General features: G+C 48.6%; 1 protein-coding gene across 1 annotated transcript in view; it reads right to left on the bottom strand.

Moving 5' to 3' along the window:
* LOC147032632 (inositol 1,4,5-trisphosphate-gated calcium channel ITPR1-like) overlaps nucleotides 1-27,153 on the bottom strand; it is a 578,387-nt gene that overhangs the window by 213,908 nt on the left and 337,326 nt on the right. The window contains exons 29-33 of the mRNA XM_085850787.1: nucleotides 16,651-16,902; nucleotides 16,349-16,474; nucleotides 15,448-15,576; nucleotides 12,066-12,186; nucleotides 11,581-11,759 (exon numbers count right to left, since the gene is read on the bottom strand). Coding sequence (XP_085706913.1) covers nucleotides 11,581-11,759; nucleotides 12,066-12,186; nucleotides 15,448-15,576; nucleotides 16,349-16,474; nucleotides 16,651-16,902 — 807 coding nt within the window. The remainder of the gene's footprint in view (nucleotides 1-11,580; nucleotides 11,760-12,065; nucleotides 12,187-15,447; nucleotides 15,577-16,348; nucleotides 16,475-16,650; nucleotides 16,903-27,153) is intronic.

Genomic DNA, 27,153 nt, shown 5'->3' with positions numbered 1-27,153 from the left:
CGCCGCTTGTGGGTACCGGTATTGGACTCGTGCAGGGCGCGCGCCGAACAGCGTGTACAAAACCACGGACTTTCCGCTCCAAAAACGGATCAAAAACGACTCACGCCCACTTTTGTTCCGTCCAATCGGTGAGCAAGGGGCGATTTGGCCCCGCCTCCAGGGCGTTGGAGGGCGGTCGCTATATGCAAATTCATGGATCAAAAAGCATTCCCGCCCACTTTTTCTCGGGCCAATGGGGAGCGAGGTGAAAGGTCGAAGGCAGGGGGTCAAAGGCGAAGCCACGGGGCTAATATAAGCGGCTGCGTTCGTCGTCGTCATCGTGGTGTGCGTTGGAAAGAGTGAGTTCGGAGTTCAAGAGAGTCGTCGGAAGTTGCGCGTTGGAACGAGCTGTGCGTTGGAACGAGTTGTCGGCGGAGCTGTGGAGAGGTGGCGGCGGCGAAGACGGACGAGGGGGTGCTCGCGTCGGTGCCGGGAGCTGAAGGCGGGAGGCCGACGGCGCGACCTGGTCGAGGTGGAGACGCTCGTCGCGGGACCCGAGACAGAGTAAAAATCCTCCTTACCCCGAGCATCAGCAACCCCCTCCTGTTTCCCCCCGCGCTGAGATAGTGCGACAGAGGGGGCCCCTTTCCCACCCCCTACCAGACACTGTCCGCGAGGCCCGCGGAGTTGGGGCACCATCGCCACTTCGCGCCTCATCATCAGACGGGTAGGCCCGACCCGGTCTCGGCCCCAGGCCCGCCTCATCCTTGAGGGTGTTCTTTTTCTTGGTTTTGGGTATGTGTTGTCGGCGCCATCTGTGAAGTAGAATTGTATAAGTGCTGCCGTGTGCTCGGTAGTCGGATAGCTCTGCATTGTGTCTTCGCTTTTACATTTGCTTTTTGTGTAAAATTGCATTGTGTTTCTTTTCCTTTTCTATGTGCTTTTGGTGCAATTGTATATGTGTGCTTTCCGTTCATCGCGAATAAATGTGCTTTATGTTGAACCGTTTTCCCGCTTCGCTTCGTCATTTCTTTCATTGAATCCCCATCTTGCTTCACGTAAAGGGTTGGTCCTGGGCTAAGACGCCCGATAATTGAACCGTCGAGGCCGACGAATAACACCGCTCGGTTATCCCGATAGTACGGAATGGGTCGCTTAAGTGGCCCGTGTCCGAAGTCGACCTGCGGCGAGGTGCGATCGCCCGGTCTACCCTCCGTGTGGGTACTTAGGTAGGTCGAATTTGGCGAGCAACCCTATCCCACGCGGGGGCCGATTGGCTCGATCGCGGTGAGACCGAAAGGTCCACCCGTGACTGGTTCCCGGCGTTAGTCCGAGAGGGTCACGACTGGATTGTCCGTCCGGTGGGCGACGTGCCGCGATTCGAGTTACGTGGCCGTCAGCACGCCGGCGGGCGCGAATCCGCAACAATATTTATATATATATATATATATATATATATATATATATATATATATATATATATATATATATATATATATATGTTGTTCTTCTTTCGGCTGCTCCTGTTATGGGGTGCCACAGCGGATCATCCGTTATGATCCGCATACTGATTTGGCACAGCTTTTACGCTGGATGCCCTTCCTGACGCAACCCTGGTCGCCTCTTACGACACAGGGATAAGGATTGGGTTTCGCCATGATTCCGGGCTGCCCTACACCCTCTCATAGCACGGCCCAGCGCAGAGCTCACGTCCTCAAGCGATTCTCCAACCCAAGCCTCCGAGTAGCCGGATTACAGGCGCACGCCACTTCGCCCGGTTGTTATTTATATGTGTTCTGTGTGTTAGCTCTTATAGGAGCCTATAAAAAAAAAATAATAATAATAATAAATGAATTACCTCATCAATTTGTGTAATATTCAGCAGAACTATGAATTTATACACAAGTGTGGAAATCATCACTCATTTATAGCCAAATATTGATCAAGGCAGTGTGAGGTGTGTGGGGGAATAATTGTGGGTGTGGTGAGGGGAGGGTGCAAGGGTTTCCTTGGATTATACATCAACAAGAACAGAGACCTCTGTCCCCCAAAAAACGGAATCCACCTTTACCTAATATCTTCCATCTTACAAATGCTAAGCTCTTAGTTGTATTTTCAGGTCATTGAAGAAGAGTGAATCACAAGACAGAGTACAAAAGTTGGTGACCATTCTTCCCTTTTTGCCAAAAGCTATTGATTCAAAGGGTTAAGGATGTCAATAACAACTCGGCAAAAGACTTATTCTTTGGAATTTTTTCTTAAAATGGACTCCTACAACAACACTCAAATCGAGTTTAAAAGTGAGTTTGAAACTTACACTGTGCCTTGTAAGTCAGTGATATTTGCCTTGGTCATAAAGTTCAGAGAAAACGGCACTGTCACAAATCTCAGCAGTAAAAGTGCTGTTGGGCCATCACATATGGTACGTCCTCAAGATGTAAGGTCTCCTGGGAATACTGACCCTGTTTGTGATTCAGTGGACAGAGACCCAAAGAAATCTCTCAATTGTCAGTCAAGAGCCTGGAATTTCATGTGAATCAGTGAGAAGAATTCTCATCCATGTTGTGAAACCATACAGAATTCAGATTAAATACAAACTGACTGCAGCCTAAATGCCAAAAAGAGTGACAATGTGCCAGTGGTTTGCAGACAAGATTGAAGAAAAGCCTAACTTCCTTGACAATGTGGTTTTCTGATGAGGCCGATTTCCTTCTTTATGCACGTCAACTCCAAGAACTGCGTATACTGGGGATCATTACCCCCCCCCCCCCCACCATTCAAGCAACCTCTCTACTCAGAAAGATGCACCGCCTGTGTCGCAATTAATAAACATGGAATATTTGGCTCTCCTGGCTTGACGACAAAGGCAAGGCACTGACTGTCAATGCAAAGCGTTACATCAAAGTTCTTGGGAAGTTTTGGAGGGTGCTTGGCAGTTACATGGGGTTTCAAGAGAGGAACAATACTTTCAACAGGATGGAGCCACTCCCCACACTTCCAATGATTCACTGAACTGACTGACTGACTCAAGACACACTTTGGTGACAAAGTCATCAGTCATGATGACTGATGTTGAATGGGCCCCACAAGCCACACTCACCAGACATATCGCCACCACATTTCAACGTCGACAGAGGAAAGCCACAATCCATTGAAGAACTCAAAGCAACAATTATCGATAAAATTAGCTTAATTCCTACAGCACAATGCATCAGAGTGATCAACAATTTTACCTGTCAAATCCAAGTGTGCTTGCAGTGCTGTGGCAAACATGGAGCACGTCATTTAGGCCGAAGTCTCATTTGCTCTACGGTGAGGATACGGCAGCCGTATGCCCTCTGAATTGAAAGAAACGTGCGGCGGCCGCAGAGTTTCTGTGGTGGCCTCAGGGTGGCCCTACGCCGTTTGGCTATCTTTTGCAGGCCATCGGGGTCGCCGTGGAATTATAACGCGGAGTTATAACTTTTTTCACTTCTACGTTGGCCGTAGCAATTCGACATGCCGTAGTTGTGACGTAGTTGTGTTCCACGTCGACCGTACGTAGGGCGTACGGTGGACTTGCGTTATTCATGCGGCTGCCGTAGTCTCTTATCAACGAAATATGAATTTTGCCCTAAAAACCGAATACATTTTAAAAAACCGAATACATTTTAAAAAACCGAACACAACGAAGCGTTCATGTTTGTTCACGTGTCTCCCCCACCTGTTCGACTCGCATCTTCACGCTTTGTTCATTCAGTTCGTCGGTGGAAGTACTCGTGAAAGCATCTCTCGTGTGTCGATCGCTACTTTACCTCGTGTTTTCACCTTGATTTGTGCTGTTATTTTTTTTAAACTCATCTTGTGTTTTAATTAATAACAAAAAAGCAATCCGATCACGTGATGTGACGGACTGTCGGGCAAGGATTTAATTTCACAGAAAAACCGTTTGCAATTTGGAATATCCATGATTACCTCAGCCCGATGCGTTTGATGAAAGTGATTGTGGTTCTGGGGACATCATGCTTGATGAGCTGCCCTGGGGGCAGCGCTCGCAGAGTGCGTGAGCGATCGGAACCCAGAACAGAGCTCGAGCCTGTGTGAACTTTTGGATATGGTGATTGTACCAGTTAACATACAATACACTGCCACCGAAGGTCATTTACTCATCTTATTTTACCTTAAACATGGGGAATTTCAGTTGAAAGTGTCTTGAAAGTGGGTTTTCTTGGGGTCCAGGAACAGATTAATTCACTTCATTATTTGTTATTGGGAAAATAGTTTGGGAATCGAACTTTTTGCAATCCAAACAGCCTCCTGGAACGAATTCAATTCAGATTCTGGGGGCACCACGTACTGGTATATTCTGAACTGTTGTGTTTTTATTTCAGTAAAAAAATAACTGGTATATATACCCACTCGTTACCGTCCGTCTGGTCGCACGTTCACCTTAGGCCCCCCTGCGATCCCCTCTTCCTCTCCAAGCTGCTATTCCTCAAGGCAGTGTTCTGGGCCCTGTGCTTTTTCTGGTTTTCATCAACGATCTCTCCGACTCTGTGGAAAATCCTGTTTATCACTTTGCTGATAACTCCATCCACTGCCGTACCATGTGTCATCCCTCAGATGGGCAAGCAGTAGCCTCTTCTCTCTCTGCAGATCTGGATAAAATCACAAGCTGTTCTAACACTTGGAACATGTCTTTCAATCCTGACAAATCTCACACTCTCACTATGTCTCTTCTAAAGGACCGTCTGGATCCCCCCCTCCCCCATCCACTTTCTCAACAATCCTCTTGAAGTCCTTTCATTCAAGCTTCTGGGTCTCACAATGTGCAATGATCTTTCCTGGGAAAGCCACATTTCCAAGCTGGCCTCAAAAGCTCGTCGCCGACTGGGCTTCCTCCGTCGTGCAAAGTCCTTCCTTGGCACACTTGAGCTCTTGTCCCTATCATACAATGTTTGCTGTCAATACAAATAAGAGAAAACAATAAGTTTCACAGCGATTTCAAGCTGAAAGTTTGGCAGTTTGCAAAAGAGCACGGCAACAGTCCTTCCTTGGCACACTTGAGCTCCTGACCACATACAAAGCTTTCGTACGCAGCCTAATGGAGTATTGCTCTTCCGTCTGGGCTGGTGCTCCGGCTTCTCACCTTTCTTGGCTCCACGCTGTGGAAACCAAGACCTTTAGGATCATTGGTATCTCCCACGATGAGGCTGAATCTTTGGGTCTCACACTCTGTCACCGGAGGCAGGTCGGTGGACTTTCTGTCTTCCACCGTCTCCTCTCCAGCCTTGCCCCCCCCCCTGCTGTCTGTGATCTGTGCCCCCTATATTTCCTTCCGCAGGGTGCTCAAGGTCTCCCAGCAACCCTCTTCTGGGAAAAGTACCAAAATCAAGAATCACTACTCACGTTCTTTCCTGTTTTTTCCCCACCTTTGGAACAAATTCCCACACTCTATTCAATCCCACTCCTTCCCTTCAGGTCTTCAAAACAGCTGTTCACCACCATCTCTTATCTTCCCACATTCTAAACCACAATCTTTTCTGCCCCTGTTAATCCACCCCAATCCCACCCCCTTGAAATTTTCTACATTTCTTCCTGAAAGTCCCTGTAGTATTCGGACTTGAAAGTCCTTGGAGTATTCATCTTGTTTACCCTGTGTACCCCACCCATCCCTCACCCTTCTACAGATCTCCAAATGTCTCTGTTCCCCACTGTTTTGTGCTTCCCTCTCCTGCCCCTCTTGTCTCCTGTTCCCCTTGTTGTACATTCTGTGTGTTAACTCTAACACGAGCCTCGACATTGTGTACAATATATATATATATATATATATATATATATATATATATATATATATATATATATATATATATATATATATATATATATATATATATATATATATATATATATATATATATATATATACATATACATATATATATACTGCTAATTTAAAGAAATAACAAGTCTTATAACTAAGCCGGTATACCTATTTACTTTGAGGAAGTAACGCTATGGTCCCTCCTTCTCCATACATACACAAGAAAATGTGAAATTTCCAAAGCATTAAACTTATCATTTTCTCCTGTTTGGAGAATTATATTGAGTGAACAAAAAAATTTAGGAATGCGCCAAAATTAACCAGATTCATTGAGCGGAATCATTTCATGCATTCACTGCTTGATCTCATGCCCCGTCCCCGAGAGGGACTGCTTTTCTATAGTGTCTGCCAAATCTGTGTCTATATTTTCGGAGGTTTCGCGAGGTAATGCTCTACAGGGTATCAAAGCAAGTCTGGTGAAAAACGGATGTTTTAAAATAAAGCTATAAAATTTGCACGAACTGTGAACGATGTACCACATGACGCGTGCACAAACGAGCAGGCAACATGGCGGATTATCTGGAATGTTTATTTCACAGGCGATTGAACTTTGCGATGTCACCAGGGTTTTTCTACATTAAGCAGCAACTCTTTTGTGGATAAAGTAATTATTTGAACTAAATCATTTTATTTCATCAAGTGCTGCGTGCACAGTGAATCATGGCTTCAAAGTTAAAGGAATCCGACATGTCCTATCCCTAAGAGAGGATGATCACCTGTCTCTGTTACCATCTGAGCATAAGCATTTGAACATCGGAAATTCAGCACTCTCTGAGGTTCGAGACCGGGTAGTGGTGAGATAATGGCAGATGGTTACACCTACTATTGGTCTGGTTGCTCTGATGGTTACCATGCCCAAGTAGTTGCTGCAGCTGTGTCCAATAAGCTGACTCAAATGATAATTGAGAGAACACCAGTCAACGAGCGTATTATGAGACTAAGGATTCATCACTCCTTGGATGTCGTTTCCCTGGTCTCTGTATATTATCTGACGAAGGTGAGTGATCTCACCGTGGACACATTCTATGCCGCGCTTGAGTCTGTGCTTGATTAGTGCCCAAGCGAGATACTCTTCTAGTCTTGGGGATTTTCAATGCATTGACTGAAACTGATAAGGATGGCTAGGAGACATGTGTTCCCATGGGTCTGGAATTGTGAACCAGAATAGCACTAAGTACCTTGACATTGAAAGAAGTCATGGACTTAGAGTGGCTGGTTCATGGTTTCAGCGCCCACAGGATCACCACTGGACTTGGTATTCCAAGGCTGGTGGTGTGGCAAAGGAGATTGACCATGTGGTCATTGATGGACACTGGAGGATGATCCAGAACTGCAGGGTCCACCAGAGTGCTCAGATCTACAATAACGACTACAGCCTTGTGGCAGCAACTCTGAAGTTGCAGCTTAAATCCAGGAGAATGCCGAGGCTGGATGATGGCAAGCTTAAGGATGTGATTATAGTTGAGGAGTTTATGAACACGTTTAGTCGAGATTTGGGGGGGGGGGTTCTGGGTGCTTTGAGGAATCCTTAAGAGTTGTGGAGTACCTTCAAGACCACCATCCTTGATGTTGCTGGTGGATGTCTTGGAACTCACCATAGGGCGAAGTAGAATTTTGTCTCTCAAAGGACACTGGATACCATTGATCGGATTCGCAAGGCCAGGCTTACTGGCAGAGCTGAGCTGTTCAGGGAGTTCAGGCATAAAACTGTACGTGTGCTGAGGGTGGACAAGGAGGGCGATGTGCAAGGAATCTGTGGGGGGGGGGGTAGAGCATCACCTGTGGGCAAGGGATTCTAGTCCAGCTCACGGAGAAATTTGCGCATTGCATTCATCCATGCCCGTCCCTCGGTGTACTGCAGTTAGAGCGGCGGATGGTGGGCTCTTGACAGAGGAGTCCAAAATGAAGGCTCGCTGGGCCGATTACTTTGAGCGGCTGTACCAGGCTGATGCACCAGCTGTTGAGTTGGATGTCAGGGGTGTTACTATCCGTATTGCTGACCCTCCAATGAACTGTTGTCCACCTTATTTTGTGGAAACACAGGCTGCAGTGAGCTGGGTGTAAAGGGGTAAAGCTCCTGGGATCAGTGGCATCCACGCTGAACTTCTCATGGCTGGTGAAAATGCTGCATGTCATTGCATGCAGTTCTCTGCTCTGCCTGGAATAAAGGCATTATCCCAACTGACTGGAAGAGGGGCCATGTTGTCCCTCTCTGGACAAGGAAGTGTGATCGCCAGGACTGCACCAACTACCAAGGAGTGACGCTCCAATTAGTGCCGGGCAAGGTCTTTGTTCGGCTAATTCTTGACAGGGTTCGCCACCATCTGCTTGAACACCAGCGTCCAGAGCAATCAGGCTTTACACCAAAGAGGTCAATGATTGACCGTATCCTTGCCCTTCGAGTCCTCACGGAACGCAGGCGAGAGTTTTGGCAGGGGCTGCTTGCAGCCTATGTTGATCTCTGCAAAGCATTTGATTCAGTGAAACAGGATGCCCTCTGAAGGATTCTTGGTCTTTGTGGGGTGCCACCAAAACCGATCGATCTGATGTCTGAACTATACTCTGGTACTGAGAGTGCTGTGAGATGTGGTGATACCATCTTCGACTTATTTCCAGATGTTACTGGAATTCATCAGGGGTGAGTACTGGCCCCCCACACTTTTCAGCACTTCTATGGACTGGATTCTGGGGAGGATGTCGGAGACATCAAGCTGTGGTGCAACGTTTGAGAATGTCAAGATCTCTGACCATGATTTCGCAGATGATGCAGTCATATTTGCGGAGACTCTGGATATCCTTTTGGGAGCCCTGGAGGTGATGAATGAGGAGTCGGAGCCGCTAGGATTACATGTTTCCTGGGTCAAAACTAAGATCCAGGCTTTCAATAACATCTTGGATGCTGCTATCTTGTCTGTACCTGTTTGTGGTGAGGATGTTGATGTCATGGAGAGATTCACTTACCTTGGCAGTGATATTCATGTCTCTGCTGGCTGTGAGCCAGAGGTCACCAGACGTCTGGATTGGGCCTGGGGAGTCATGGATTCACTGAATCATAAGGTGTGGCGCTGTCGGTACCTGTGCAAGAGGATGAAAGTCCGAGTCTTCTTGGTGCTTCCAGTCTTGCACTACGGATGTGAGACTTGGACTCTGACCAGGGATCTGAGATGGAGACTTAATTCCTTTGGCACCAGGTCTCTTCGGATAATCCTTGGCAATCGCTGGTCTGACTTTGTGTCCAACGAGCGGTTGCTGAGAGAGACCCAAATGAGATTTGTTACCGACATAGTCTGTGAGCATCAGCTGTGGCTGCATGGACATATGGCTCATTTTCCTAACACTGATCCTGCTCACCAGATTCTCTCAGCGAAGGAGATTCGTGAGTGGAGGAGGCCAATGGGCCAACCATGTGCATCGTGGTTGCATCAGATTGATCAGCATCTCAAGATGGGGATGGGTCAGGCATCTGCCTGGAGGATGGCCAGGCGGAGGCCCCTGGAGTATTTGAGGAAAGCGTACATAGCGATGCGCTGCTCCGGCGCTTGATTCTATGTATAGCAATACCTCAACTGACTTGATTCTATATTGTATGCAGTCACAGCCTGGCCAGCCGTTCCTTATCAACCATTTAATTGGAGTGCTTGCTTGAGTGCTTACACCACTTGCCGAGTGCCCTATTGTCGATAGCGATACCACGCTACATTATTCTGAGTGAATAGTTCACTCACTGCGGACACTTTTGCCACGCCGCATCATTCAGAGCGAGTGGTTCGTGCTCCGTCATCCTGAACGAGTGGTTCGTTCTCCGTCATCCTGAGCGAGTGGTTCATTCTCCGTCATCCTGAGCAAGTGGGTCATGCTCCATCATCCTGAGCGAGTGGTCCGTGTTCCTTCATTCTGAGCGAGTTGTTGTGACATCACACCCGATTTCAGAGCCGTTTGCCGTAGTAACGTGTTTTCTAAATTCACGAGCCAAATTTTTTTTTCACCTGTCACATGCAGATGTTTATAAAAATTAATGTTTGTAAACGTTTCCCTGCAACATCTATATAAATATAACAGTTTTTCTGTGTAAGCGACTCAAGGTTTTTGGGTTGTATACAGTATGCACTGCAGTCAGTAAATCACAGACTCCAAGCTGCCGATTCCCGAAAAATTGCTGATGTCGGCCAAGCACTAATGTGTGGGTGTATGTTTATGTGTGTTGTTCAGAAAGCATAACATATTCTCTCTGCTAACTCCCCTACCCCCACCTCTCCCTCACTTTATCCCATCCTTGCTCTACCCCCACCCAATACAGTGCAGCACCCTCCTCCCACACTCTCACTCCCCCTCTCTCTGTCTCTGGGCATATCTGGGCAGTGCTTATGTCTGGATGGTGTTTGTCTCCAGTCACGTCCGGGCGGGGTTTGTCTCCGGATGTGTCTGGATGGTATTTATCTCCGGACGTGTCCAGATGAGAGTTTGCCTCCGAACGTGTCCGGGAAGTGTTTATGTCTGGATGGTGTTTGTCTCTGGACGCGTCCAGGCGGTGTTCGTCTCTGGACGTGTCCGGGTAGTGTTCGTCTCTGGACGTGTCAGGGTAGTGTTAGTCTCTGGACGTGTCTGGGTAGTGTTCGTCGCTGGACGTGTCCGGGTAGTGTTCGTCTCTGGACGTGTCCGGATAGTGTTCATCTCTGGATGTGCCCGAGTAGTGTTCGTCTCTGGATGTGTCCGGGTAGTATTTGTCTCTGGACGTGTCTGGGCGATGTTTGTCTCTGGACGCGTCCAGGCGATGTTCGTCTCTGGACGCGTCCAGGCGATGTTCGTCTCTGGACGCGTCCAGGCAGTGTTTGTCTACGGACAAGACCAGGCAGTATGTATGTCCGGACAGGAGTTTGTCTACGGACGCTTCCGGATGGGAGTTTGGCTTCGGATGTATCGAAGCAGTATTTGTGTCTGGACGGCTTGGTTCCGGATGCATCTGGTGGGTTTTGTCTCTGGACGTGTTTGGGTGGTGTTTGTCTCCGGGACGTGTTTATAGTATAACCAGTTGAAGATGGATTTCAGACATCATTTTGTTTCCATCTTCACTGTTATTCTATGCAGAAGCATTTTGATGAAACAGCATGAATCGTAATTAACGCTCCACCGCACATCTGCCTTCTCTTCACCTCACACTGTATTCCTTTCCACCATCTCTCCTCACTCCCCCCTCCCTCCTCTCTCCTTTCCCCCTCCACCTCATGACTCTCATCGCTCTCTCTCCCCCACCCCTCTCTCCCTCTTCCCACCTCTTTTTCTCCTCCCTCCCCCTTTAGTATTCTTGACAGCGAAGCATCGGGTGGTATTTGCTTGTGCATGTATATCTATGCAGATATATATATATATATATATATATATATATATATATATATATATATATATATATATATATATATATATATATATATATATATATATATATAGTTTTTTTAATGAGTGCTGCCCAGTTATTCTCTAAATTTGAAAGGTTGTACTTGAAGCCAGCACTGCGGAAGGTGTACTTCTTTTTCATGCCATGTGAAAAGCCCAGTTTTTATCCTCATTTGAAAAGGGTCATTGTCAATTTTCGACCCCTTTATCCGATGCCATTCGTGTAATGTTTTTGAAGTATTTCTTTGAGTTTATAACTTCTCCGACATATCATACAAATATCCCTTCTGGCCTCAGCTCCCCCCACAACTACCATTCCTGATGACGACCAAAACCAGCGGTGGTACCTGCAATCTCTCGATGCGATGGTCCCAGGGTATGATATTAAGTGAGTCTCGACGCGTGCAGGCCCGGGCATTCATTCGCCAATTGAGTGCGGTTTTCTGGACAAAGTGCTGGGGTTTCAAAATGAGTGAGGTAACTTGGGTGTCCAGATCCACAGGAATAGCAATGCCTCTGCTCTTAGCTGGGTGAAGAGTCAAAAGGAGAGCAGAATGTATCACAGTAATACACAAAATGCACTTTGTATTATGAGACAGGTGAATACACATCAATGTACAAATTATTACGTTAAACAACATATCAGTAATGCAAGCATGAAAATTAATTATTTGCACTTTCTAATTGTTTGTCAACAAGGAATACAGCAAATATTGGATTGGATAAGAATGAATAAGATAATATACATGAGGAATGAACAAACTACAACATCCCTGTCTCATAACATCATAATAATAAAGATATTGTAAAACCAAGCAATGTAGAAACTAACCGACTCCAGCAAGGCTTTTTATGCAAGTCTCGACGGTGGCTTTTTGAGAGACACTGGGCCAGGTACACTGGTACACGCGGAGTACACCTTGTAATAACTGCACAAACACGGGCTGGTGTGTCTGTAGGTATACACGCATACACAGCAGAAGTGACATCACCTTAAACACTAAAACAAATATTTTTGACTGTTTCAATTAAAGAAGTAAAATGAAAAAAAGTGATTAGATAAGCATAAAAATTAGTGAATGAGAACTAGAATATACTAGCTGACATTTCCCCTAATTTCAACATACTAGAAACACCTGCTCCCTTCGGAAACATTGGCAAGTCGTTTTTACCTCCACCACAAAAGGCGGATGGAGGTTATGTTTTCACCACTGTCTGTTTCTCTGTCTGTGTCTGTGAGCAGAATATTTCAAAAAATTGTGGACGGATTCAGACGAAAGTTGGTCCACAGATTGGGTGTGTGATAACGACAGATTGATTAGATTTTGGCAAATATCTGAACCCGACTACGAGAATTTTTTTAAGTGATTCTTCACCATTGAGGAATTGGGCCAAAAACGATTTCTAGCATGATATCTCAAAAAGTTGTTTACGGATTCGGACAAAACTTGGTGAATAGGTTGGGTGTCCGACAAGGATGAAATGACTTGATTTTGATGAAGATCTGAATCTGGAAATGAGAATTTTTTTATTTTTCATGTGATTCTTCACCATTGAGAGATGGGATCAAAAACAATAGCATAATATTTCAAAAAGTTGTGGATGAGTTATGACAAAACTTGGTGGATGAGTTGGGGAGGTGACAATAACAAGCCGAATAGATTTTGGTTCAGGTCCGGATCCAGAGTTGGGCTCGAAAGCGGCGCTGGATGTTGGGTTAGGAAGCGGCGCTCCAGGTTGGGTTTGGAAGCAGAGCTGCATGGTGGGTTTGGAAGTAGTGCTCAGGGTTGGGTTTGGAAGCAGCATTCCAGGTTACATTTGGAAGCGGCGCTGCGGGTTGGGTTCATAAGCAGCGCTGTGGGTTGGGTTCGGAAGCAGTGCTGTGTGTTGGGTTCGGAAGCAGCACCTCAGAATGGGTATGGTGTGGTGCTGCAGAATGGGTATGGTGTGGTGCTGCAGAATGGGTATGGTGTGGTGCTGCAGAATGGGTATGGTGTGGTGCTGCAGAATGGGTATGGTGTGGTGCTGCAGAACGGGTATGGTGGGGTGCTGCAGAATGAGTATGGTAGGGTGTTGCAGAATGGGTATTGTGGGGTGCTGCAGAATGGGTATGACGTGGTGCTGCAGATTGGCAGAAATTTGTTTGTAGAAACTTCTTTGTAGCAATCTATTTAATGTTAAAATGCAGGTCCTAAAATGAGGATGGAAGTCCTAAATGCCAAAAAAAGAGATCAGAGCCATCTCCCTTGACATATCACGAGATTTCGATATGGTCTGGCATCCCGCACTGCTCACCAAAATCTCTTTTGTCATGTCTTAAATGTCATGTCTTATTGCGGCCATCTTATTTTGTCATGTCATGTCTTATTGCGGCCATCTTAAATGTTAACATTCACTTGTGGACATCAAATATCCAATGGTCATTGAAAAACTACACTGGTATCCAAGGCATTTGTCTTTCAATCCTGACAAATCGCACACCCTCACCATGTCTCTCCAAAAGGACCAACTGGACCCCACACACACACACACGCACACGCACACGCACACGCACGCGCACGCACACGCACACACACACACACACACACACACACACACACTCCTCCTCCCCCCATCTTTTCTCTCAACATTCTTTTTGAAGAAGCCCTTTCATTCAAGCTCTTAGGTCTCACGATCTGTCACGATCTTTCTTGGGAAAGCCACATCGCCAAGCTGGCCTCCAAAACCAGTCGTCGACTGGGATTCCTTTGTCTTGCAAAGTCCGTCCTTGGCACACCTGAGCTCCTGACTAAGTGCAAAGCTTTTATCCGCAGTCTGATGGAATACTGCTCCCCTTCTGGGCTGGTGCTCCTGCCTCACCTGGCTCGACCATGCTGTGGAAATCAAGGCTTTTACGATCATTGGTATTTCCCACGATTAAGCTGAGTCTTTGGGTCTCTCACCCTCTCACCGGAGGCAGGTCGGTGGTCTTTCTGTCTTCTACCGTCTCCTCTCCAGCTTCCCACCCCCCCCCCCCACTGTGTTTGTGATGTGTGCCTCCTATATTTCGTCAGGGTGCTCAAGTCTGCGAAAACCCCCCTTCTGGTGAAACTGCCAAAATGAAGAATCACTGCTCAGCTTTACTCTTTCATTCCTCTTTTTTCCTGCCTCTGGAACATACTCCGACACTCTCTTCAATCCCACTCCTCCCTTAAGGTCTTCAAAACAGGTGTTCACCATCATCTATCTTCCCCCATACAACATCTTGATCATTACTACCCCCGTTAATCCACCCCAAACCCACCTCCTACAAATTCCCCGTTTTCCTTCCTGAAAGTCCCTGTAGTACCATCTTGTTTACCCCATGTACCCCGCTCCATCGCTCTCCTTTCCACGGATATTCTATTGCTTTGCTCCCCACCATTTTGTGCTTCCCTCTCCCGCCCCTCTCATCTCCTGCCTTGTTATATGTTGCTGTGTATTAGCTCTTACAAGAGCCTCAACATGGCATAAAAATTATTTTTAAAATAATAAATTGGTCATGTTTCTTGACATCTGATGGAAAGTTTGAACGAAATAGCTCAGTTTGGTCATGTACTTACCCTAATGGTTTTGATTATTGATGAAATTAGGGTTTGACTGCAAACGGTCACCCTGGTACTTGCAAGCAGGGTGTTGCATTCTATATTACCTGCTCATACCCACTAGAATACATTTTATTACCGAGTTAGCATTATTGCGGCCATCTTAAATGTTAACATTCACTTGTGGACATCAAATATCCAATGGTCATTGATAAACTACACTGGTACAGTGAGCAAAATATACCATTTCTGCCCCTCACATTGTGGCCGCAAACGACGTTAATGGAACAGAAGTTAAACAACTCAAAAATATAGACATTCCAAAAATAATTCACAAATCAAGAAGGGGAAAAAATCCTTTTCAACAGGGAATAGAAGGGGATGTGATGGATAGTGAAATACCGAATAGATTTCTGACACACACAGGAATTAAGTGATAAAATACAAGATGCACTTATGACATAAAGGAAAATATAGAACAGCCATGGTTGAAAGTTCAATTTCGGTATTTCCTCATTCTATTTTGCCATTAAATCTCAAGGTCAGAAGCCACAATGAACTATGGAACGCAGCAGCATTTGGTGAACTGGACATAACTCAAAGGAGATTTTTGAGAAATGGAACATGAAAATCCACCTTAGGTTCATGTACCTGCAGGCTTGCACTTTGATCAGACAATGGTAAGCTGAAGAACGTTGTGATGATATTTGAGACTGTTTCTGTCACATAATTCTCCAATATGGAGTCATCCTGGTGCCCTTTCAATGTTCGATTGCACACCTGCGACAAACCACACCGCAACAAACAGTTGTCCTTCCCATTGTGATCATTTATTCTCAAAATGTGGTCACCATGTGTTGAACACAACTGATAATTTATTAAACTAAGTTATTTTTCTGCATTACGAATGTACAATTTTAATATTTTAATTACAGATATTATTTTATACTTTTGTGATCAATGCTCATCGATGAGGAAAAGCCCAATAAGCAGAGTAAAGACTTGTTAGCATTCTCATCTGAATGCCTGGTTCATGATGTGGAGAATCTACTTACAAATCCCATATACCATATGGGTTTGTCCGGTGTCTGCTAATCATTAAATTTGAGAAATGTCTGTTTGTTTGACTTCTATGCACCCCTGAAACGCTGGACAGAATGAAGTGAAAATTGCGAGTTGTACTTCAGGTGTACCCAGGAAGGTTTTAGGAGGTAATTTTTTTTATTGTCCCAGGGCTTCAGGGTGGGGAGAGCACCCCAATTCTCTGCATGTAAATGTGGATCACATAGCGCTGCTCCCAGTGGGAGTGGGTAGAACAAATCATCCCATCCATAATTCTGAGGGAATTAACCTGGCCGTAAGGATGAGTTCTTCACCAGTATGCTTGTAATTTATGTAAAAGTACACTGATCCTACAAAAAGTCTTGTCTGCGTGATATTTCTACAAGCTACCCCAGGAGTCATATTCACTGAAAAATAAAAACACTAATATAAAAAATAAAAAAAATCATGCTCACAACATTTGTAAATCCACCAGAAAAATACAACCTACACGGCTGATGTCGACCAAAAAACTCTCAAAGAGCTTCCACATGTGATTACTTGTGTAGATTTCCTTCATCTCCACCTCAGTATCAATGTAGCAGTGGTTCAGAAAGTTCACATAAGCTATTTTTACCTGGAAAATTGAAAACAGAATTAAAGTCAACAGCAATAACTTTACAACACACAAACTCATTTGAAGTTCACATTGATGTATTCGTCCAGACTTATCAGGTAAAAGCTCTGCATTCACCTATCCTGTTCACAATATTCCATTCTAACAAGAGACCTTTTACACTTTCAGAGGACTACCTCAGGAATGCAGTCGTCATGTATGACAATATTCACAACATCTTCAAGAGGCAGCAGAGAGTTGCACTTTATCTCAGTGTAAACGTTCTTGCCCTCCGTGCATGCAGCCAGCAGTTTGACAAGTTGCAGGTGGTATCTCAGTGGCCCATCCTCGGCACAACACTCACGCTCCGATCCCATGAGGCGCAACAGCGTTTGGAAAGACGCACGGTCATTGTAGAACACTAGCGCCTCCTCCCCAGCATTTATCAACTGGTACGAGTTCAAAGAAGAAGCATTAATGTGTAATCAACGAATGAGACTCAACCAATGCACAATGACAGTTTAAAAGAGCTGTGAATGCAAAAACAATAATCATAAATCAACACACTCGTGATGTTTGGTTTTTCATTGTACAGCATTTAAAATGATCTACGACTCATAGAGTGTGTTCACATAAGCTATGGTTGGGTTCGAAAGCAGCGCTGCGTGTTGGGTTCCCATCCTGCAGTACCTTAAATACTATCAGCACAAAACAAGAAAAGAGAGATGAGTCTGAAAATAATGCCAGTTCGATTAAATCATCCAGGCAAGGATCAAGCTTGGCATCTCGAGTTTTTGAGGGAGAATGTAGCTTTTGTCAGAAAGCCAACAAGTTTGTTTGCAGACAGAAAACAAGAAAAATCCCTCGTACAATGCCTGGAGATGCAAGCAGATGCCAGCATCAGAAATGAAGAAAATGGATAGTAGATTGCTTACTATTGTCAGCAGAGACCTCATAGCAGCAGAAGGGCACAATCATAGGTTGTGCTATAGATCCTACACAAGGGAGGAAAAGGCTGCCCGCAATGCGACACGTCATAAAGTGCAGTATGAGGAATATATTGTTGTGGTTACCAAATTCGCAAACCACCATTCAGGTCCCTTAGGTGAGATATCTCGGTAAGTACATGTGTAGTTAGGCCCAAACCCGTTGTCTAGTGGGAATACATGTCATTTATGCGTGCTGCGACTCTTCAGGATAGCCGTTTTTCTTTTGCTATCTTTATTTTGGACCAACCGCCATGATTACCACCACAACCACAACATCAACCACCCACCGCGGCGCCGCTTCACATCACACCTCGCAACCGTCGCATCTCCACCGTTCTTGCGCCGCTTGTGGGTACCGGTGTTGGACTCGTGCAGGGCGCGCGCCGAACAGCGTGTACAAAACCACGGATTTTCCACTTCAAAAAACGGATCAAAAACGACACACGCCCACTTTTGTTCCGTCCAATCGGTGAGCAAGGGGCGATTTGGCCCCGCCCCCAAGGGCGTTCGATATATGCAAATTTATGGATCAAAAAGCATTCACGCCCACTTTTTCTCGGGCCAATGGGGAGCGAGGTGAAAGGTCGAAGGGAGGGGGTCAAAGATGAGAGAGCGAAGCCACGGGGCTTATATAAGCGACCGCGTTCGTCAGTCAAGGGAACAGAGAGTTAAGACTTCGCGGGCGGTGGAGTTGGGAAGAAGGAGCAAGAAGGAGCTGGTCGTCGTCGTGTGCATTGGAGTCGGAGCGGAGGGGACGGAGCTGTGGAGAGGCGGCGAGGGCAGACGAGGGGGTGCTCGCGTCGTGCAGGGAGCTGCACCCCAGGGAGGCCGACAGCGCGACCTGGCCGAGGTGGAGACGCTCGTCGCGGGACTCGAGGCAGAGTAGGAATCCTCTATACCCCGAGCATCAGCAACCCCCTCCTGTTTCCCCCCGCGCTGAGATAGTGCGACCAAGGGGGCCCCTTTCCCACCCCCTACCAGACACTGCCCGCGAGGCCCGCGGAGTTGAGGCACCATCGCCGCTCCGCGTCTCATCACCAGACGGGTAGGCCCGACCCGGTCTCGGCCTCAGGCCCGCCTCATCCTTGAGGGTATTCTTTTCCTTGGTTTTGGGTATGTGTTGTCGGCGCCGTCTGTGAAGTAAAATTGTATAAGTGTTGCCGTGTGCTCGTGTAATCGGTATTAGATCTGCATTGTCGCATTTGCTTTTTGTGTAAATTGCATTGTGTTTTTCTTTTCTATGTGCTTTTGGTGGAATTGTATATGTGCGCTTTCCGTTCATCGCGAATAAATGTGCTTTGTGTTGAACTGTTTCCCGCTTCGCTTCGTCTTTTCCTCTATTGAATCCCCCATCTTACTTCACGTAAAGGGTTGGTAGTGGGCTGAATACGCCCGATAATTAATCGAACCGTCGAGGCCGACGATAACACCGCTCGGTTATCCCGATAGTACGGAACGGGTCGCTTAAGTGGCCCGTGTCCGAAGTCGACCTGCGGCGAGGTGCAATCGCCCGGTCTACCCTCCGTGTGGGTACTTAGGTAGGTCGAATTTGGCGAGCAACCCTATCCCACGCGGGGGCTGATTGGCTCGATCGCGGTGAGACCGAAAGGTCCACCCGTGACTGGTTCCCGGCGTTAGTCCGAGAGGGTCACAACTGGATTGTCCGTCCGGTGGGCGACGTGCCGCGATTCGAGTTACGTGGCCGTCAGCACGCCGGCGGGCGCGAATCCGTAACACTGGTGTCAGGTCGTGCGATACAAATCCATTGCCCTCCTCGCGGCACTGGTATCGGAGAACAGGAAAACGAGCTCTCCTGTCTCCAGCTAAATTCACGGGAATCGGTCCAGGGGTGAGAGAAGCGACCCCCGATTCCCTCCAAATTACGAGCGATTCAAATTAACCCTTCACGAGAAGCAAGATGGCGTCTCAAGGCGAGCGGGAGCCGGGGGTATTAGAAATGTATATGTGTAGTAATGTAGAGTCCATGGTCCAGGATGGAATCCCCGTGCAGGAAATGTTGATTGTGCAGGAACACGGACTCGCCCAACTGAACCCAGAGCCCGAAATGGGTGCGGCAGCGGCCGCGGTGTATGACACCTCCCCCCTCTCCACCAAAACCCTTCCCCAACCCCTGCCGAAACGGCTCACTCAAGCGCACCCGACATGGCCCAGCTATGCGCCATGCTGGCGGCAATGACAAACGAAATGAAAGGAATGAACGAAAAGATGGATGCGAATACACAACAAATGAACGAAAAGATGGATACAAACACAAATGGAATGAAAAACGAAATGAACAAACAAATGAACGGAATGGAAGCAAACATGAAGGAAGAAATGAAAAAGCTCCGGGGTGAGACGCAGAACATGGGCCGATGCCTGCAGGCGGGCATGAAGGCCGTGACCAGGGAGCTGGGAATGGCGACTCCACGTGTGGGAGCAAACGAGCTGGAAGGGGGTGCAACGGCTGACAGGCCCGCGGTGGAGGCGGGTAAGGAAAAAGTAATTCGGGAGACAAGAGACGAGGTGAAAGTAATTGCGAGGGAGAGAAAAGAACAATTAATACGGAGAGCAAGGATGAGGTACGCGGAGATCGTGAAAGAGCAAGGAGTGAAAAACAGGGAAGGACGGGAGCGACTTAAAGAGAAAGCAAGGTTGACCTACATAAAGATAAGGGAAAGACGCCAGAAAGAAGCGGAGACGAAGAGACAGGAGGGGACAACAGAAACTTATAAATGTATAGAGACACGGGAGACAAAAAAAATAGAGGAGAGACAACACGATGAAGACGGGGTAAGTGACGCACACACACACACGGAGGTAGTGGAGGATAGTGAGGTTGAGCTCGCGGAGCGTGTAGGGACCCGGTGCGAGCAGCTGGATGACCTCCTCCAGGAACAAGGGGAGGGAGTATGCCCCCTTGAGGCGAGTCACGACCAGGTGGGTTCGGTCGTGCTTTGCGAGGTTGAGGGGACGAGAGCTGCGAACGGTTGCACGGAGAGCTTGGGGGGTATAGAGGCCCCGGAGACCCTCGTGGGGACACAAATCCCCAGTGTGGTTGTCCCTGTGTGTGTGGTGGAAGGTGTGAGTGCGTCCCCGTGTGTGGAGGCGACCCCGTGTGTGAGTGGTGTGGTGGCGATGGTGCCGGAGTGCGTGCTTCCCAGCACGCCGGGTGAGGATGGGGCACCGTGTGTGAGTGAGGCCGTATGTGTGGATGGAACGGCCAGTGTGAGTGAGGCACCGCGGGTGAGTGCCCCCGCGCGAGTGAATGGAGCACCACGTGTGAGTGGTATGGGTTGTGCAAGGGAGACCGTGTGTGTGAGAGAGCGGTATGTGAGGGAGATGTCGGTTGGCATGCGGAAGCACGCAGCCGCGTCTCCCGGTGTGAATGTGATGGAGTGGACTGTGCGTCGTAACACGCAGGTGTGCGTGGGTGGAATGGAGACGGAGACGGCGACAGAGGAGAGAAAGCCGAGTAGCGGCTGAAGTTGTTTCGGGGACCGTGCCAGGTTCACCCAGCAGTGAGCACGCGGTCCGTGCTGTGCAACACACGAGGCCACCACGTGCTCGCTTGCGAGAGTGAAGTCCCGGTCCGGAAACGCACGCGGTGGATTTGCCGATCCCGCGGACGGACAAAGTTTAGGCAGGTAAACGGATTTGGACCGGACGGGTTCTCCACGCGATCGTGTGTGTTAAGCTCCAACGGGCAAAGCACATGTGTTCGCGTGGGGAACCCCTCGAGACGTGGGGCTTGTGTTTTTTTTTATGCGCACGGTGACGCCATGGCTGCACGTGGGGTTGGAATCCGGCAGGAGGGGTATCTCTGCCGGATGGTACCGTCCAAGGAGGGACGAGGAACAAGTGCAGCTGCATGACGTCACGGGCAGGTGCAAAGTGCGCGAGTTGCCGCGCTGGTGATGCGCATGGGAAAAAAAAAAAAAAAAAAGCAAGCCTCACTTTCGGGTGCACAGGATTCCTGGGCAAGGGGTGGAAGACCCCCTTACCGGGGCACAGGATGGAAACTAGTTAGGGGGAAGGGTTAGCTTAGTTAGACCGACTCCATGGGGCAGGGGTAAGTCCTCATGGAGTCCGTGGAATGGATTAGTTAGAGGGATTGCAGCCAGATTTAGGATGGGAAAATGGGAAATGATTTTTGATGATTTGGAGACAGAGACAGACTTTGAGTGTGTAGAGTTGACGTAGTTTAGCTACGTAGTGTTAAAAGGAACGTGCTACTAGTTTAAGGGACGACGTGGGAGCACGAGTTAGTTAGGGGAGGTAGTTAGGAGGATGGCAGAGTTCAGCGGTGTGTGTGTTGAAGAGTTGGAGAGTTGTGAGGTGAGTACTTGGTGAGTGAGTGAGGCCAGCGGGTCTGTGTGTATGGAGCGAATGGGGAATGCATGGTGCGATGAGTGATTGGGGGGAGGAGTGACTCCCACCCAAGGGACCCCGGGGTCAGTGTAGAGTGAGTTAGCTGGGTTAGTCAAATTGAAAAATGGAGGTCGTTTTGTTGTTGGTGGGAATGTAGGCTCGAGACCCATTTGGAGGGGTGCAGGAGCCCTGTTGACGGGCTTGGGAGCGTGGCCGCGAAAGGTATCGCTGAGTGGGTACCCCGGGCACCAGGCTAGTCGGCCGTGGTCGGCCAAGGGCCCATGGGGGGCCGAGATAGCGTAGTGGGCACGGGTGCGCCTGCTTGGTGCGGGGGCCCGGGGCGCCATTAGCCACGTGGGCAGTGTTGTGGGCACGGGTGACCCTCGGAAAGGGGCCCGGGAGGCCGGCCTGCCACGTGTGCGTTTCAGGGGAGGTGCCATGGGGGGCACTCCCCGGTGTTAGGGAGCTGGTAGGCTCGGAGGCAGTGTAGTGCCCGGGGGTGCCATAGCGGGAGATTCGGCAGAGGGTCGTGCCTGCCAAAGGGAGCCACGTGTCCTAGCCAGGAGACCGTGTGAGGGCACGGAGAGAAAATTGGGGGGGCGAGGCCCGAAATTGTGAGGAAACCAACACAGGCGACGGGAATCTGGGTTGTTAGAACCAATAGTTTAAGCGAGAGGCGCTTGTTGAAAGCCCCGGGGTAGTTTAACTGTTAAATGGATAGGGTAGATTAGGAGATGTACCCCTCCGCACCATCCATCCCCTCGCTCTCGTTGTGGGCCGCTGGACCCACTTTGGGTTAGATCGCCGAACTCTGGGGAGGCCATTCTGAGGCTTCGTTGGGCCTCGACACAGGACGTTAGCTCTCCCTTGTTCCCCTCCGGGAAGGGAACGTAGGGGTTGGGAGTAGGCTAGGTGACAGGATAGGTTAGCCGAACAAGGACGATAAAGGGGGTTAGGGGACGATTTATAGTGGGGAAGTAAAAATAAAAAAAATAAGTTGGGGCTAAATTGGGGTTTGACAAATTAAGGGAGTGGGTATGTACAGTGACAGGCAAAGGCGATAGGTTGGGAGGGAGACAGGTAGGTAGGTCCGAGCCCGCCTTCCAAGTGGCCAGCACCACCGCACTCCCTCCACCAACCTCCACTGAACGGCAAAGGCTGGCCAACTTCATCGGCTGGCCGTGTTTTGCTTCAAGGCAGAGGCCGGCCAACTTCATCGGCAGCTGTTGTTTTGCTGCAAGGCCTGTGCCGGCCCACTTCATCTGCCGGCTGGCTGTTTTTCTTCAATGCCTGTGCCGGCCAGTTCATCTGCCGGCTGTGTTTGCCTGCAGCGGCCTTCTTCTGCGGGCTGTGTTTGCCTGCTGCCTTTGCCATGCCATGCCCACTGCCCATGTTCACCAGCCCCGTTCAATTTTTGCTTTGCCCCCCCCTGTTCATTGCCATGTGAGCCAGGATCAGAAAGCAACATTTGGCAAGCTGCAAGAACTGCCCTGTTGGCAGCTACAACACGGGCCTGCAGTGGCGGCCCATGCACCGTGTTTGCATCCATCCATTCACCCATCCATTTGTAGTGTTCATTGCGTGTGCCACTTGAGCTGGCACGGAGACTGCGTTGTGCAGCCCATGCACCGTTGTGGTTCACTGCGTTCAGTTCAAACCATTCATCCATCCATTCGTTGTGTTCATTGCGTGTGCCACTTGAGCTGGCACGGAGACAACGGTTGTGCAGCCCATGCACCGTTGTGGTTCACTGCGTTCAGTTCAAAAGGGAAGGCCTTGGACTGCGTGTGAGCAGCCAGCCACGTTCCCTGTCACCTGCATTGTTTTGAGCCAGAGACTGCATGCGAGCAGCCTGGCTCCCTGCTAACTGCTTTTCTTTTGCAGAGTTCAGTGATCTTGGGCCATGGTTTAGTGTAAAATTTGTAAGTTAAGGTTAAGATGTACTGTAAATATGAGTGCGCCCCCGGCATGTCTGTCTAGCGCCGGCAATTTTATTTAAGTCGTCCGTGTGAGTGAGTTTGTTTAGGTAGTTACGCAGCCCTCAGGTTATTTATTTTGGGGACACGAATACCATGAATGTCGCACTCAGGGATCCGTAGGTAAAATGTACTAGGGTAAAACTTCACATGATGGCACACGAAAATTTGACGACTCGGGACGAGTCTGTAAAAAGGGGAGGGGGTAGTGTTGTGGTTACCAAATTCGCAAACCACCATTCAGGTCCCTTAGGTGAGATATCTCGGTAAGTACATGTGTAGTTAGGCCCAAACCCGTTGTCTAGTGGGAATACATGTCATTTATGCGTGCTGCGACTCTTCAGGATAGCCGTTTTTCTTTTGCTATCTTTATTTTGGACCAACCGCCATGATTACCACCACAACCACAACATCAACCACCCACCGCGGCGCCGCTTCACGTCACACCTCGCAACCGTCGCATCGCCACCGTTCTTGCGCCGCTTGTGGGTACCGGTGTTGGACTCGTGCAGGGCGCGCGCCGAACAGCGTGTACAAAACCACGGATTTTCCACTTCAAAAAACGGATCAAAAACGACACACGCCCACTTTTGTTCCGTCCAATCGGTGAGCAAGGGGCGATTTGGCCCCGCCCCCAGGGCGTTGGAGGACGATCGATATATGCAAATTTATGGATCAAAAAGCATTCACGCCCACTTTTTCTCGGGCCAATGGAGAGCGAGGTGAAAGGTCGAAGGGAGGGGGTCAAAGATGAGAGAGCGAAGCCACGGGGCTTATATAAGCGACCGCGTTCGTCAGTCAAGGGAACAGAGAGTTAAGACTTCGCGGGCGGTGGAGTTGGGAAGAAGGAGCAAGAAGGAGCTGGTCGTCGTCGTGTGCGTTGGAGTCGGAGCGGAGGGGACGGAGCTGTGGAGAGGCAGCGAGGGCAGACGAGGGGGTGCTCGCGTCGTGCAGGGAGCTGCACCCCAGGGAGGCCGACAGCGCGACCTGGCCGAGGTGGAGACGCTCGTCGCGGGACTCGAGGCAGAGTAGGAATCCTCTATACCCCGAGCATCAGCAACCCCCTCCTGTTTCCCCCCGCGCTGAGATAGTGCGACCAAGGGGGCCCCTTTCCCACCCCCTACCAGACACTGCCCGCGAGGCCCGCGGAGTTGAGGCACCATCGCCACTCCGCGTCTCATCACCAGACGGGTAGGCCCGACCCGGTCTCGGCCTCAGGCCCGCCTCATCCTTGAGGGTATTCTTTTCCTTGGTTTTGGGTATGTGTTGTCGGCGCCGTCTGTGAAGTAAAATTGTATAAGTGTTGCCGTGTGCTCGTGTAATCGGTATTAGATCTGCATTGTCGCATTTGCTTTTTGTGTAAATTGCATTGTGTTTTTCTTTTCTATGTGCTTTTGGTGGAATTGTATATGTGCGCTTTCCGTTCATCGCGAATAAATGTGCTTTGTGTTGAACTGTTTCCCGCTTTGCTTCGTCTTTTCCTCTATTGAATCCCCATCTTACTTCACGTAAAGGGTTGGTAGTGGGCTGAATACGCCCGATAATTAATCGAACCGTCGAGGCCGACGATAACACCGCTCGGTTATCCCGATAGTACGGAACGGGTCGCTTAAGTGGCCCGTGTCCGAAGTCGACCTGCGGCGAGGTGCGATCGCCCGGTCTACCCTCCGTGTGGGTACTTAGGTAGGTCGAATTTGGCGAGCAACCCTATCCCACGCGGGGGCTGATTGGCTCGATCGCAGTGAGACCGAAAGGTCCACCCGTGACTGGTTCCCGGCGTTAGTCCGAGAGGGTCACGACTGGATTGTCCGTCCGGTGGGCGACGTGCCGCGATTCGAGTTACGTGGCCGTCAGCACGCCGGCGGGCGCGAATCCGTAACAATATATATATATATATATATAGATATATATATATATATATATATATATATATATATATATATATATATATATATATATATATATATATATATATATATATATATAATATGACGGATACCGAGACACCAGCTTGTCACTCAAGGGGATTAATTCCTGGTTGTCCTCGGTAGAGCCGGACCTGGGGCCACCGCTCACAATGTACGTTATGGTACGGTGGGTTGTTTTAAAACCACAAACGCCACCCAGTCAACCACGAGTTCCAGTCTCCGCCGTCTAATTATTCCGTTTAACTAGAAGTCACGTGGTTACCTGAGAGGGGAGTGTGCCCTCGGCAAAGCACGAATGTTGTCTGATTAGATTGTAATTTTGGCGGCTGAGCGTTTTAACCGATGGTGCGTGCCGACAATTTTTTTTGTCAAATCTGTGGTAATTACCACTAGTCTATCGAGGTTCGGACAATGCCAGACCAATGAAGGAAAGGACAAACACGGACAGGTTGGGAATCGACAAATAATTTATTAATAATAAAATAAATAAATAAATAAACTTTATTTTCTGAGGTAAATAAAGAATTTGAAAGCAAAATCAATCAAAATGCCAGGAAAGAGACAAAGAACAGAAGCTTAACGGGGGTTGACTTACTTACAGCTAAACACAGACAAGGGTACCCAACGGATCATTCAGGGATCAACGGAGGGGGAGAAAATCATCTCGCTCACCAGAGAGTTGTCCGTGAAGCAAAAACGTTCTGAAATGCATGTGTGCATGGTCACGTCCGTCGCCAGCACCCAGCTTTGTCGTGCAGCCTCTCGCGGGGCACCCTTGAACGCCAGTCCACACTCTCGCTTGCCGAAGCTCTGGGCAGGACGAACTGCTCGCTGTTGGTGCTGGCCAGACACCCACACACGTGCTTCCTTCTCCTCTTTTACGCGCCTACACCCACTTCTTGCTCGCTTCTCTCTCGTACCGCTTTCGTTCACGCTTTTTTATTATCTCAGAACATATCTCTTTCTCTTCAGAACGTATCGCTTTCACTTTTTCCCCACTCTCAAAATGTATCTCCTCACAGAACATCTCTCTCGCTTCAGACGTCCCCCTTTCGCATTTTCCTCTTCCAAAGTCTCTCTCCACACAACGCCCCTCCTCACAGAACGCCCCTCCTTACAGAACGCCCCTCCTCACAGAACGCCCCTCCTCACAGAACGCCCCTCACGCTTTCTCTTGCTTGTTTTTATATCCCCGGGCCATCTCCACCGGGTGCCGTCCGCCCCAAGCTCACCCCATCATACTGGGGCACAGTTACCATGACGACCCGTGCGCTCTCAAAAAAGGTGGGCGTCGGAGCTCGCGAAGGAATGTTGCTGAGGAAAAACGAGGGCGGGCTTCAGAGCTCGTGAAAGAAATGTTGCTGAGGAAAAATGAAGGCAGGCTTCAGAGCTCATGAAGGAAATGTTGCTGAGGGAAAATGAGGGCGGGCTTCAGA

Source organism: Eptatretus burgeri, chromosome 2, assembly GCF_056783735.1.
Source record: "Eptatretus burgeri isolate ZD-2024b chromosome 2, Ebu_testis_v1, whole genome shotgun sequence".
NCBI lineage: Eukaryota > Metazoa > Chordata > Myxini > Myxiniformes > Myxinidae > Eptatretus > Eptatretus burgeri.
The sequence above is the reverse complement of the archived record's forward strand: the minus strand, read 5'-3'. Positions and strand labels throughout refer to the sequence as shown.